The sequence below is a fragment of the Populus trichocarpa genome, chromosome 15 (assembly GCF_000002775.5).
Source record: "Populus trichocarpa isolate Nisqually-1 chromosome 15, P.trichocarpa_v4.1, whole genome shotgun sequence".
Taxonomy (NCBI): Eukaryota; Viridiplantae; Streptophyta; class Magnoliopsida; order Malpighiales; family Salicaceae; genus Populus; species Populus trichocarpa.
In genome coordinates, this window is record NC_037299.2 from 14,607,822 (window position 1) to 14,620,942 (window position 13,121).

At 35.1% G+C, this 13,121-nt stretch overlaps 3 protein-coding genes and 1 pseudogene across 3 annotated transcripts; 2 read left to right on the plus strand and 2 right to left on the minus strand.

Moving 5' to 3' along the window:
* Positions 1-342: 342 nt before the first annotated feature.
* On the minus strand, positions 343-7,250 carry LOC7454477 (pentatricopeptide repeat-containing protein At4g38010-like; annotated as a pseudogene).
* Positions 575-2,669, plus strand: LOC7474018 (uncharacterized). Its single transcript, XM_002321848.4, has one exon. The coding sequence runs from the start codon at positions 575-577 to the stop codon at positions 2,510-2,512; it is 1,938 nt and encodes a 645-aa protein (XP_002321884.1). The 3' UTR covers positions 2,513-2,669.
* Positions 7,251-8,930: 1,680 nt separating the features above from the next.
* Positions 8,931-9,412, minus strand: LOC7474019 (uncharacterized). Its single transcript, XM_002322410.4, has one exon. The coding sequence runs from the start codon at positions 9,339-9,341 to the stop codon at positions 9,012-9,014; it is 330 nt and encodes a 109-aa protein (XP_002322446.1). The 5' UTR covers positions 9,342-9,412; the 3' UTR covers positions 8,931-9,011.
* A 1,274-nt stretch (positions 9,413-10,686) lies between these two features.
* Positions 10,687-12,386, plus strand: LOC7474020 (transcription factor TCP19). Its single transcript, XM_024586283.2, has 2 exons — positions 10,687-11,570; positions 11,640-12,386. Exons 1-2 carry the CDS (start codon positions 11,021-11,023, stop codon positions 12,110-12,112), a joined length of 1,023 nt encoding a protein of 340 aa, XP_024442051.2. The 5' UTR covers positions 10,687-11,020; the 3' UTR covers positions 12,113-12,386.
* Positions 12,387-13,121: the final 735 nt, after the last annotated feature.

Sequence of the window (13,121 nt, forward strand, 5' to 3'; positions counted from 1 at the left end):
AATGGCATCATTGTTCGAGTTGAATGCCCACATGGTGGTGTTCTACTCAGAAAGTCGATAGAAGCAATTTATGGCTGTGTCATGCCTAGTCAGAAATTAGTCTTGCGTGTATGATTGTATACAGTGATTTCCGGTGGACAAGGGAGGCATACCTGGATGATTTTAGATAATGATCGAGGATCTAATAGCTAGCTGTGTGGTTCTGATTGATTTTCCAATGATAATGTACGAGGTGATGGTATGAAGCATGCATCAAGCTAGCTAGTAATAAATATGGCGTTGGCGTATGAAAGCTAAAACATGGTCAACTGTGTAAAAAAATGTGAGAGACACATGGACAACTTCAAGATCTGACTTGTTCAAAGTTTTCATACGTGTGATGCTAAAGGAGGCATCGTGTCCCTGTCAGTAAAGTTAAAACACCCAAGGTACTGTAAGCAAATAAAAAAATCTTCTTATAAACTAACCTTACAAAGCTGATTACAGAGAAACTCACAAACAACAAGAGAGTGGAGAGGGAGCTAGAAACAATGAGAAAATACCGATAGCGTTGAGAGGATATAGCAGAGAGAAGATGCAGCCTCGTTGCTTAAAAGAAGTCTCTCAAGCATGCCTTAGTGGCTGCTGTCCAAGCCCCATCCTTGGCTTTTCTGAGCCTCTTAACAAAATCAGCAAGCCTAGAAGCACATCAGCAACGTGTCGCCAGAACTTTGCTAAGACGACGACTTCCTCTATCTTCCCAAACACTCATTTCACAAATCCCGAGTCTCTCCCTTCTTTGCAAGAATCATTCAATGGATTCATCGAGGTGTATCCACAGTACTCAGATACATATCAAGTTGATCAAACAAGAGCCCAAGAATACAATCATCTTGCACTCTCCAACCACACCTGCCTTGATTATATCGGCATAGGCCTGTTCTCCTATGCCCAGCTGCAAAAACTTGACTCGGAAAAACAAATTCTCCCTTCCGCTTCTTCTCCTCCTCAAAACATGCATATTCCCTTCTTCAGTGTGTCCTACAAGACAGGGAATTTAAAGACACAGCTACTTCATGGTGGCCAAGAATCAGCTTTAGAATCTGCAATGAAGAAAAGAATCATGAGTTTTCTTAATATATCTGAAAATGATTACTCTATGGTTTTCACCGCAAACAGAACATCAGCTTTCAAACTTCTAGCAGAGTCTTACCCGTTCAAGACTAGCCGGAAGCTTCTGACTGTGTACGACTATGAGAGTGAGGCAGTGGAAGCAATGATTAATAGCTCTGATAAGAAAGGAGCCCAGGTCATGTCAGCAGAGTTCTCGTGGCCTAGGTTAAGGATTCAATCAGCAAAATTGAGGAAAATGGTTGAAATGAAAAGCAAAAGGAAGAAGACGAAGAGAGGACTATTTGTCTTCCCACTTCATTCTAGAATGACTGGAGCCAGATATCCATATTTATGGATGAACATAGCAAAGGAGAATGGCTGGCACATCTTGATTGATGCTTGCGCATTGGGACCAAAAGACATGGACAGCTTCGGCCTCTCTCTCATTCGCCCAGACTTCCTCATTTGTTCCTTCTACAAGATTTTTGGGGAAAATCCGTCTGGATTTGGGTGTCTCTTCGTCAAGAAATCTACTGTTCCCCTCCTAGAAGATTCCGTGAGCGCTGGAATGGTAAGTCTTGTCCCAGCAAATAAGATGTTTCGGTTAGTGGATGAATTTTCTGGTACTGATTCAGACTTTGAACATCTATCCAAGTTGGGATTACAAGAAGATGAATTAGACTCATCTAACTCTTTCTCAGGGCCTATATCCAGCCAGACAATGCATTCTGGAAGAGTAGAACAAGGAGAAACCTCTGAGTCTCAAACTACAGGAACAACTGCAAAACAGAAAGTATCAAAAACTTCAGATATTGTGGAATCAGGGAAGTCTGCTGAAGTAATGCGACAAGAAAATGGGATCTTGGAAATTGAATGCAGGGGGTTGGATCAGGTTGATTCATTGGGACTGACACGGATAAGTAACAGAGCAAGGTGCCTTATAAATTGGATGGTGAATGCTTTGTTGAAACTCAAGCATCCAAACACGGGGGAAATTCCCCTTGTTAGAATATATGGTCCAAGGGTAAAGTTTGATAGAGGACCTGCATTAGCCTTCAATCTGTTTGACTGGAAAGGAGAAAAGGTTGAGGCTCCTCTTGTACAAAAACTAGCTGATCGAAGCAATATATCTCTTAGCTACGGATTCTTACATCATATCTCATTCTCAGACGAGTACGAAGAGGAAAAGGCAACTGTTCTAGAGAAGAGGGTGAATGGAGCAAAGGGAACTGTAACAAACAAAAGAAAAGAGAAAGCTGATTTTGGAATAACAGTTGTTACAGTTGCACTTGGAGTCCTGGCCAATTTTGAGGACACTTACAGGTTTTGGGCTTTCATTGCTCAATTCCTGGATGCTGACTTTGTGGAGAAGGCAAAGTGGAGATATACAGCTCTAAACCAGAAAACTGTTGAAGTTTAACACACCATTTTGCTGTCTCTGATTATGGAATTCGCCATATTAAGCTATGCGCTGTGCAGTCAAGTAAATTGTACATGTATATGAAGGGAATTACCAAAAGAAAAGAGAGGTAAGCCAAGTTATTCTTTCAGTTAATAATTTCAGAACTTTCCGGTCAGCTCATGATCTTCTCCATAACATTTTAGACATTGTACAGCATACACTGCAAATATTTTAGCAGAAGAACAACCATATAATGACTTAAAAATGGTAATCTAGTAGGTTAATGCCAAGTACACACAAACCTGATGACATTGTTAACTCGTTTCAATGGTTTGCATAACTTGTATCAGAGGTTCACATCTTATGAAGAGTTCCCACTAGGTTATCCAACAAAAAAACGAATGGTATTTACTATAAGAGAAAAGATGATGCTCTTTTTTTGGGTAAATGAAAGAGACCTACAAACCACTAATCCAGCTCCAATTTTCCAGAAAAGAGCCTCAATTCATCGTGCATGTGTTGAAAAATTAAACATTGATGCTGACGACCAATTTATGGATAGTTTGCTAGATAAGGACCAAAGCAAGCTCTTTCAATTTTTTTAAATATCTCCATCCTGCAAGGATTTCGTTTTCAAAGCTCTCATATCAGCAAGAAACAACTATAGAAGTAGCCAATCTTATTGTTGGATTATAATTCGGTGAACTTTGAAAATTTCAGAACTGAAAACAAGGTGACAGATTGTAATTGATGAGTTAGAGAAAATGTATTACCATCCACTGCCATTCGCTCAGATCATATCTCCTAAATACCACATCATTCCTTCTAGTTCAGCATCACTCTAGCAAGTTGGCCACTTTATACCTTGTGCAATCATTAGAAAAGATAGAAATGCGAAGTCTCCTGCACAGGAAATAACAACAACAACAACAACAAAATTAATTGTCCAATTAATAAAGAATAGGAAAAACACATCTGCAAGGAATTAACTGGAATTGCTCATCACTTTCCATGTGACAGGGACTTGGCCATGGTTCATGCTGATCCTGAATTTTATTTGGCTTTCTCCATCTTTAATTTGATAAATGTGTAAGAAAGACATGGGCAAAAGAAGGAGCACCTAAGGACTCCCAAGTCTCTCAACAAAACACAAAGAAAAGAAATGGGGTATTCACATAAATGGTTTGAATATCAATCATTTTGTTCTAACCTGCTGTGGACATTGTTATTAAAATGGGAGAATGAAAGTTTAATCACTCGATCAAACATCCAAAAAGTGAGGGATAAACATGGGTTGCAAGTTCAACAATAATGCTTATATCAAACCCAGGAATCAAACTGGAAAACTTCATCGATAACAGTTACATACGAGCCTCATAAAGTAATCTTTTGCAAGCTTAATTAGCAAATATTTAAACTAACTTGAAACCATGCAAGGAGCCTGGTGTCCAATACTGCGTTGCTAAAGATCATGGCAACATGCTAAGAATATAATACTTCAGACTTCTTTTATTAAAGCCACTTTAGTAATTGCACCATTTTTATAGATTCCAATACCGAGTGAAAGAGTAACAATATGATTTTAACTTGTAAGATCATTCATCATGGCGATTACATCTCCTTTACCATAAACACTAGGAGGCTGACCACATATAACACGAGTGGGTGAAAAAATGCTTGGCCTTGTACCGTGAACAGAATTTCGATGATCCGTATCCGTAATTTGACATATTTATCATCTACATAGCCTTCAAATCCACAATTCTATTGTGACATATTTATCATCCACATAGCCTTCAAATCAATAGTTATTAAGCTCAGCCCTTTTCTTTTTCCCTTTCTTGGAGGGATTATCTTCCTAAAATTAAAGAGTACCACAACATTTGTTCTGTTAGATATTTAGGAAAGCACCTTGCTCTTCCAATATACAATTACATACAAGAAATATAGGCCATGATCACAGTCCCAGTGTCCCTTAATACAAGTTAAGCAGTTTGTTATTAAGAAAACATGAATTAAATGCATCAGTTGTGAGAATTTGAAACAAAAACATGAAAACAGCACTTACCACAAAAGTGTGATCATGTCAAGAATGGCCGTTCAAGATGCTCTTTAAGAAAGATTTGATCTGAGTATCTGACAGGGATTTTAAAAATAAACGAATGTGCTTGTCTTGAGGATACCTTAGATCTCCAACAATAATTTCATGAGCTTTACCATCCACCTCTATAACACTTGACCCAGGGGTTTTTTCAATACCCATCTTCATCAATCTTCTTATTCTTGTTACATCAGCCCATCTTTGATTGATAGCAAGTATATTAGACAGGAGCACATAAACCCCACTATCACGAGAGTCAAACTCCACAAGGCGGTCTAATATTTCTCGGGGGAGTTCCACATTTCCATTTGCCTTGCACGTACTAAGAAGAGCTCCCATTATCCGAACATCAGGTAGCATGGGCATAGCCTTTGTCAATTCTAATGCCTCATCCAAGAGTCCAGCCCTACAAAGTAAGTCCACCATGCATCCGTAGTGTTCTAACCTCGGAGGAAGATTATATTGCTGACTTTTCATCCAATGAAAGTACCGACGCCCTTCACCAACAAAGCCACAGTGGCAGCAGGCTGTCAAAGTGACAAGAAATGTCACCTCATTTGGCCTCATGCCCTCCCTAACCATCTCTTCGAAAAGTTGAAGTGCCTTCTGGCCATGACCATGCATAGCCAAGCCATTTAGCATTGCATTCCATGTCAAAACATTCTTATGAGGCATTACATTGAAGATCTGCATTGCCATCTCTATACAGCCACACTTTGCGTACATGTCAACCACAGCAGTTCCAATTTGAATATCCCATTTGATGGCCTTATGGTCGATGTACTCACGAACCAATCTGCCATAATCAAGAGCTCCAGGACTGGCACGGGCTGAAAGCACACTGGTAAGTATAATCCCATCAGGCTCAATACCAGAGCTTTGCACATCACAAAACAATTCCAAAACCTCCTTGGGAAATTTACATTGCACCATTCCACAAATAATGCTGGTCCAAGAAACAATATCTTTCTCAGGAAGCTCATCAAACACTTGTTTCTCTTCAGGCAAAGACTCACACTTCACATACATATCCATGAGAGCATTGCTAACCTCCAAACCTAACCCAAACCCACGCTCAATGATCAAGCCATGAATCCCCTTCCCTAAAATCAAATACCCCTTTCTCCCACAAGCAACTAACAAAAGTTGCAGCATTTGGCTCAGCATCCATCCTCGAAAACAAACCTACAGCGCCTCGTCAAACAAGCCTGCACTTACATTCCCGGATATATAACACCAGTCCAAGATACCGCATCTCTCACAAGCATCTCATCAAACACCCTGCTAGCATCATCCAAACTCCCACAAACGCTATAAAAATGAACAAGAGAATTTTCAACATATATATCACATACAAAATCCATCTTAGCAATCACCCCATGAACCTGCCTACCCTCATCCACCGCCATAAACTTAGCACATGATTTCAAAACAGCAGGAAAAGTAAACATATAAGGCAAAAATCCATCTTCCACTATCCTTCAATAAACCAAAAATGCAGTCTTGGGCCTATCACAAAGAGCATAACCAGAAACCAATGAATTAAAAGGAAAGGATTCCAATCACTTTGACTCAAAAAATCGCATGCATAATCTGCAAAGTTTGGACCTTTTGCAAAAAACTCAGCAGCCCTGTTGACAACCAAGTCATTAGAGACAACCCCTGATGTTATCAACTGTGCATGGATTTTCTTGAAAATTTTCAACTTTTTGCATCTTTGAATGCTGTCTAAAAGAACCCATTTCAGAGAATGCTTAATCTTGCTCATATTATTACTTCTTGATAACTACATTCTTCTACGTGAAGCACAAAGAATGAAAGAAACAGTATACTCAGCTGCCGTTTTATAAGCCATTGATTTTAGCAAGTCAAAAAATATTGCAGGGAACATGTGCTAAGGACACTGAAACTGGAGTTGACATGTTTGACATTATCAATGCAGTGACTAATGTCTTGTCTTGTAACATTGAAGGACAATTTTTTGACAAATCTCAAAGTAGTCCTCCAATTACATAGTAAGTTTCACTTTAGTTCATAAAGTATGTTTCTCTTAATTGAACCTAAAAAGGTAAAGATTCTCAGTTATATCTTTCCATCTCAAATCATCACAGATTTTAGTGAAATTATATTAAACTTATTGAAAATCGAGAAAATAATTTTCTTAACAATTTTTTTCGGTGAACATAGTTTTTCATTAAAAAGAAGTTGCGCTCAATGCAAAATTTTTAACAGAAACTCAATTTGCTAGTAATTAATTTTGTTGACAAATTTATTTGAGGTAGTTGATGAATTTTATAGTCTAGTAATATCTTTTTTATTTGTTAAAAAACAATTGAATTCAAATTGTCTTTCTCACAGGAAAAAAGCTTGAATTGTGAAATATTAGAAATAAACTGTAGTTAAATTTTCATTCATTAAAAAAAAAAAAGATGATTATTCACTTGGCTTAATTAGTGACTTGTTGATTTAAAATCTAAATTAGATCAAATTTATATTAAACTAAATGATAATTAATCTAATCAAAACTTGATTGATTCGGCCCACTTGAATCAAAATCTAAGTGAGATTCAATTAAATTTTAAAAAATTAAAATAATATTTTTTTAATAATATTATTATATATTAATCTAAATTATTTTGAGTTTACCAAATTTCCTTATGACCCACCTTACTTATGACCCGAACTTGAACCAAGTCTTACTATGCTGAATCGCGCTGCATGAAACATTTACATAGGATGACATTTATTACAAGTGTCTGTACTCTGTATAATCATGTTAGGACAATTGTATTATTCAATTAATTTTCAGATAAATAAAAAATCTATTATTTAATTATTAGTATATAAGTTAAATATGAAAATCAAGTAAAAAGCATTTATGGAATGATTGGTATTCATAGTGTAGAAAAAAAATAGTGATATGAGAAGTTGAATAAAATAATTACTTAAAAGGATTTTGTTTTTATGGTTCAATATATTTTTTAAAGTTTTTTTCAAACTATTGTTTACTTGAATAAATAATTTGTGTGTTTTTTTAGTGATTTTGATATGTTAATGTAAAAATTAAAATTAAAATTAAAAATATTATTTTAATACAAAATTAAAAAATAATTTTTACTGTACTACTAAACACACATAAATTTGAACAGGAAGAAGATAGAGTTACTCACCTCTTCTAGGTTTCTTTATCTTCAAGTCTGTTTAAAAATATAAAAATATAAAAAATTTTTTAAAAAATATTTTTAACATTAACCAATTAAAATAATAAAAAAAATTCAAAAAGCATGATTGTACCACTAACCACACTAGACCTCTCTTCAAACTTGTGTCTTGTGTCTGGCTATTACATGTGATGATCTCAGCATGTAAAAGAAATGATTAAAAATGAAACTGCTTTGCTGATCAATGCAAAATTATAAACTTAATTATCAGTATGTTTTACAGTGTCTATCCATCATCTTTCATCCTCTGAAATGTATAAACTTACGCATGCTTGGATTGTGCTGAAAATCACACTTCTATTCAAGCCTTTGAACAATCTTCTTGGATTCAAGCCTTTGAACAATCTTCTTGGCTCGATGAAGTTCTCTCTTTTAGATCACAGGTATTAACCACGATATGCCTGAAAAACGCTGCCCCCACCTGTTACAGGTATCAAATTACCATGTTGTAGCTAAATTGGCAACAGATAGAAGCCGACTACGGCGTCTTAAAGGTCAAGGCCCTAAGATGCGCGTGTTCTTATGAATTAGCAAAACTTACGGATATGAAAACACTTTAATAACATGGTAACTCCTTCATTAACATTCAAGAAGAGCAATGGTTGTTCACGATGCCTTTTCCTGGAATCATGATTTAGATTACTGAATCTAGCACGTCATTTGGAACAAATATCAAGCTGGAAATTAACCAAATAAATAATCAAAAGCATGATGATATGATAGCCAATTTGAATGATGCAGGTGGTCAGCGGCGGCTTGGTTAGAGAAATCCCTTCACCAAATGGAAGGGCCATTCGGTTCCAAGAATCTAATCCACTCTTCCCCTTGTCCATATTGCTCCTCCTCCTCCTCCTCCTCCTCCTCCTCTTCTATGATGGACAAGAATTGCTTCCAGCACATGCTGGGTTCATAACCTTCCTGGGCTTTTGATTCGTGTTTAATTTCCTGCTCTCAAGGCCTCGGCCACCAAATTCAATCTATTTTGATCATCATAAATACAGTATACAGTAGTAGTTTCTAATAATGATAAGAACCCACATAAAACAATCACAAACATAAATATCAAGAACAATCACAAAAGAACCCACATAAATCAATCAATAACGATCACAAATAAAGAGAGAAATAACCCAGTAAAATTAAAATTCACAAGCTGCACTTTTGCATTGTTAAGATAACAAGAAAGTAGAAAGATTTATTGAAACTTCAAAAGGGAGAGCTGTTCTTCAATAGAGCAATCGACATGACAAGAAGTTCGACAAGAGGAAGGTATAAGAATGAGACCAAGACAGCGTTGTTCCATTGGAGAAGGAGAGGATCGATGGGTGTTACGGTATTCAACTGCATCTTGGAGGATGATGTTGCCTTGTTTGTCTATGCAATGAAAGCTTCCTAAGAAAAACCGTCCATCCTTGATTCCAACTAGCATCCGTCGAAACAGCAATTTCCTAGCTCGAGATACAATATCAGAGGAAGAGCTCTCAGTTGCCTGCGTCGATGACGATATCTCCATCTCCTCCTCCATTTACTTTCTCTATTTCTTTTTATTAGATGGAGTTGATGGAACTGTATTTTTAGATGCAAGAACCCTTGAATCAATGGTCACGATCCTTCTGACTTTATTTGTTTATAAGAAAAAAAAAATTCATTTTGTTTGGTTTAAAAAATCAATATCCAGTATCATAGAAAATTCAGCTTCAAATTTCAAAACATTTCTTTTCTTTTCTAAGAGAGAATTTTAAAATTTTTATGAAAAGACTAGCCTTGCTACTCGCATTTTATTACAGGACTGAACTATTTTTTTTTATAAAAATAATGTTTAATTACTGAAATAAAATAAAAAATAACATAAAAAAACTAATTATAATTCACTTGAGTTAGTATGATAAGCTTATAAACGATAATTAAAACCGAGCTAACATAGAATATCTTATTAAATCTACAATCTAAATCATAAGATTGCAATTACTCAATAAAAAAAAATAATGAAAGTTATAAAGCCTTTAAGAAAACACATGTTAACTTTTCAAATCCGTGATCCGGATCATTAGATTCAAAGCACCTAATTTAGAAAAACCATAAAGTTCCATCTCCAATCAATCAAATATTGAAAAATTAAATAGAAAAGAAAATTTCAATTATATAAAAGAATTTAAAAAATAATAATTAAAAGAATGATGATCAAAATTAAAAAATAAATTAAATTTTATATTTGATTAATAAGTGAAATTGAAAAGAAAAATCAATTTAGTAAATGAGCAAAAACATTTCAAAAAAATAAGGATAAAAATTAACACAAAAATTAAAATAATATTTTGATTGAAGGGTAAAATTAAAAATAATAATAACTTTTACAAAAGATTCAAAAAAAATAAAAATCAAAATAATAAGATCAAATTAAAAAATATAATACTATTAATTTAAATTGAATGATAAAATTAAAAACCAATAAAACTCTTGTAGAAAGATGTGGAAAAAAAATTTTAAATAATGAGCATCAAATTAAAAAAATATAATATTTAATAAATTGAGATTGATTGATAAAATTAAAAATAAATAAATAATTTGTAAAAAATATAAAATTAAAAATTAAAATTGAAATTAAAATATCAAGGACTAAGAGGGTAAAATTATAATATTAGAGAAGGATAGGGAAAAAAAAAAAAATAAATACGGAGCTGCAATGTTTTTTCAATAGGTTTTAAATCCTTTTAATTTCATTAATTTAATTAGAAAGGCTATTGAATATAGATTTTTGAGGGTATATTAAATTAGTAAAATTTAAACAATGAATCTACCCCACCCCAAATCTTCCCAGCCGTTGATTCTTCTTCGTCCTCAAATAAATACTGATTTTGAGGGTCCCTCCTTCAAACAAAGATAAGTGGGGCTAGGGTTTCTAATTCCTCTCTGTTTCTTTATCCATTTTTTTCTCTTCTTTCCACTCAACAAACAAAGAAAGGCCCTGTTGCTTTCTCTCTGTGTCTTCTAATCTTCCACACAGTATATTATGTAGGAGACACTGAAAATTTTCAAAAACCCTCCACATGCCTTAACTTTTTTTTGAAAATTTTGAAAATCAGAGTTTCAAGAAATTCTTGAGTTTTTCTGAAATTAACTGGTTTTATCTGGGTTTTCATCAAACTTTTCTGGGTGTTGCTTAATTTTATTTTATTTTGGGTTTTCTCAATTTCTTGTTTGACTATGGACTCACAGAATCACCACCACCACACCATTGAAGAAATAGACCAAGAACATAGCATCACCGTTGCAAATGTATCTAACCAGCCTGATCCCACTACACTCCAACTCAAAGAAGAAGCCTTGACAGACCCAGAAGAAAGCCGAGAACTTGAGGAACACGACAACAACATTAGAAGAATCAACAACGGTTCTTCAAATTCTTGTCTTGTTGTACATCAGGTACAAAGACAACAAGAAGTAGTAATGGCACCGAAAAGAAACACAAAGGACAGACACACAAAGGTAGAAGGTCGAGGACGGAGAGTTCGGATGCCAGCAACATGTGCAGCCAGGATTTTTCAGTTAACTCGGGAGCTAGGTCACAAATCTGATGGTGAAACAATAAGATGGTTGCTTGAACACGCAGAGCCAGCAATTATTGCAGCAACAGGTACAGGTACAGTACCTGCTATTGCTGTTTCTGTCAATGGAACATTAAAAATCCCAACTGAATCACCAGCTACAGCAGCAGCAGACAGTGATGCCGATGGTTTGGTGCATAAGAAAAAACGTAAGAGACCTTGTAATAGTGATTTTGTTGATCTTACTGAAGCAGCTCATCAAAATTCAGTTTCTTCAGGTTTGGCTCCTATTGCTTCTACAAGTCCACAAGGGTTGGTGCCATTATGGCCAATGGGGACCTTTATGTTCCCACAAGGGAGTAGTGTCGGTGTTGGTGGGTCTAATCAGGCTCAATTTTGGGCTTTTCCTGCTACTAGTACGACTCCATTTTTTAATATGGCTGCTAGGCCTATTTCTAGCTTTGTTTCTGCTATGCAGCCTGGGGTCCAATTGGCCGGTAATGTTAGTGTTGGTTTCGGTGATGCTGGTGGTGAGTCATTGGGGTCAGGTGGGTCACCTCCTAATACTATTGGGTCAATGAGTTCTTCAAGCTCAGGATCAAGTACTGGTGGTGGTGGTGGTGGTGGTGGTGGTGGTGGTGCACAAATGTTAAGGGATTTCTCTTTGGAGATTTATGATAAGAAGGAGCTTCAATTTTTGAGTCATCCTGTTAACCATGATCATCAACAGGCACCATGTTCAGAATCTTGAATTTATAGATGATGGGGTTGGTTGCTTTTGGAGGTTCAGCTCAACACAATGTTAATGGTAGTGGTGATAGCGTGTTAGGGCTATGGAGCATGTGCCTTCTGGTTTTTTTTTAATAACAAGAACAGGTTTAAATTTGTTTCGGTTTTGTTTATGTTATCTTTCTGGGTTTTATGGATATTGAAGGCCTTTTGTCTTTACTTCGTGCCTTTCTATGATTCTCTTTCGAAAAGTTTGATTTCGTGAACCCTTGGTTGGCCTAAGGTTTGTTTGGTAAGTTGTGGATGTAAATGTTTTTTATATAGAAATATATTAAAATAATTTTTTTTATTTTTTTAAATTTATTTTTATATTAGCACATCAAAATTTTCAAAAAATAATTTTAAGCTGAAAAAATTTAAATAATTGGTAAACGGGCGGCCAACCGTGTTGATAGATAGGCTGCTAGTTTGAATACAAAATTTTTGTTGTGATATGCTTCATATTATTATTAAATTAATTTCAGGAGATCAACTTTATGATTTGATTCCTTATATTACCTGAATTTAAAATTAAAATGTGTGTGAATTAACTCGACGTAATTTAGTTGACTTGGCTGGTTTAAAAATGATCTGATTGACCAATAAAAAATATATGAGGATGAAATTGGTAAAAAAAATATTTTGATCCAACTTTTTATCTAGTCCAAGTTTAAAATCAGATCGTGTAGGAGTTGTTTTAATGTTACCTAGTCAACTAGGTCGTCTAAAAACATGTTTCATGATGAAATTAAAAGAAAAAAACCTCTCAATCCAAATTTTTTCCTAGATCGAGGTTAAAATAAAATTACGTGGGAGTTGTTTCGACATGATTTAATTGATTTGGCCTGTTCAAAAGCAGTCCGACCAACCTGTACAAAAGGTTTGGGAACAAAATTAAGAGAAAAAGGCTAAAATTTAAAAAAATTTAAAAAATTAAACAATTATTAAAAAAAAATATGAGCATAAATTTGAGAAAGTAAAATGATGAGATT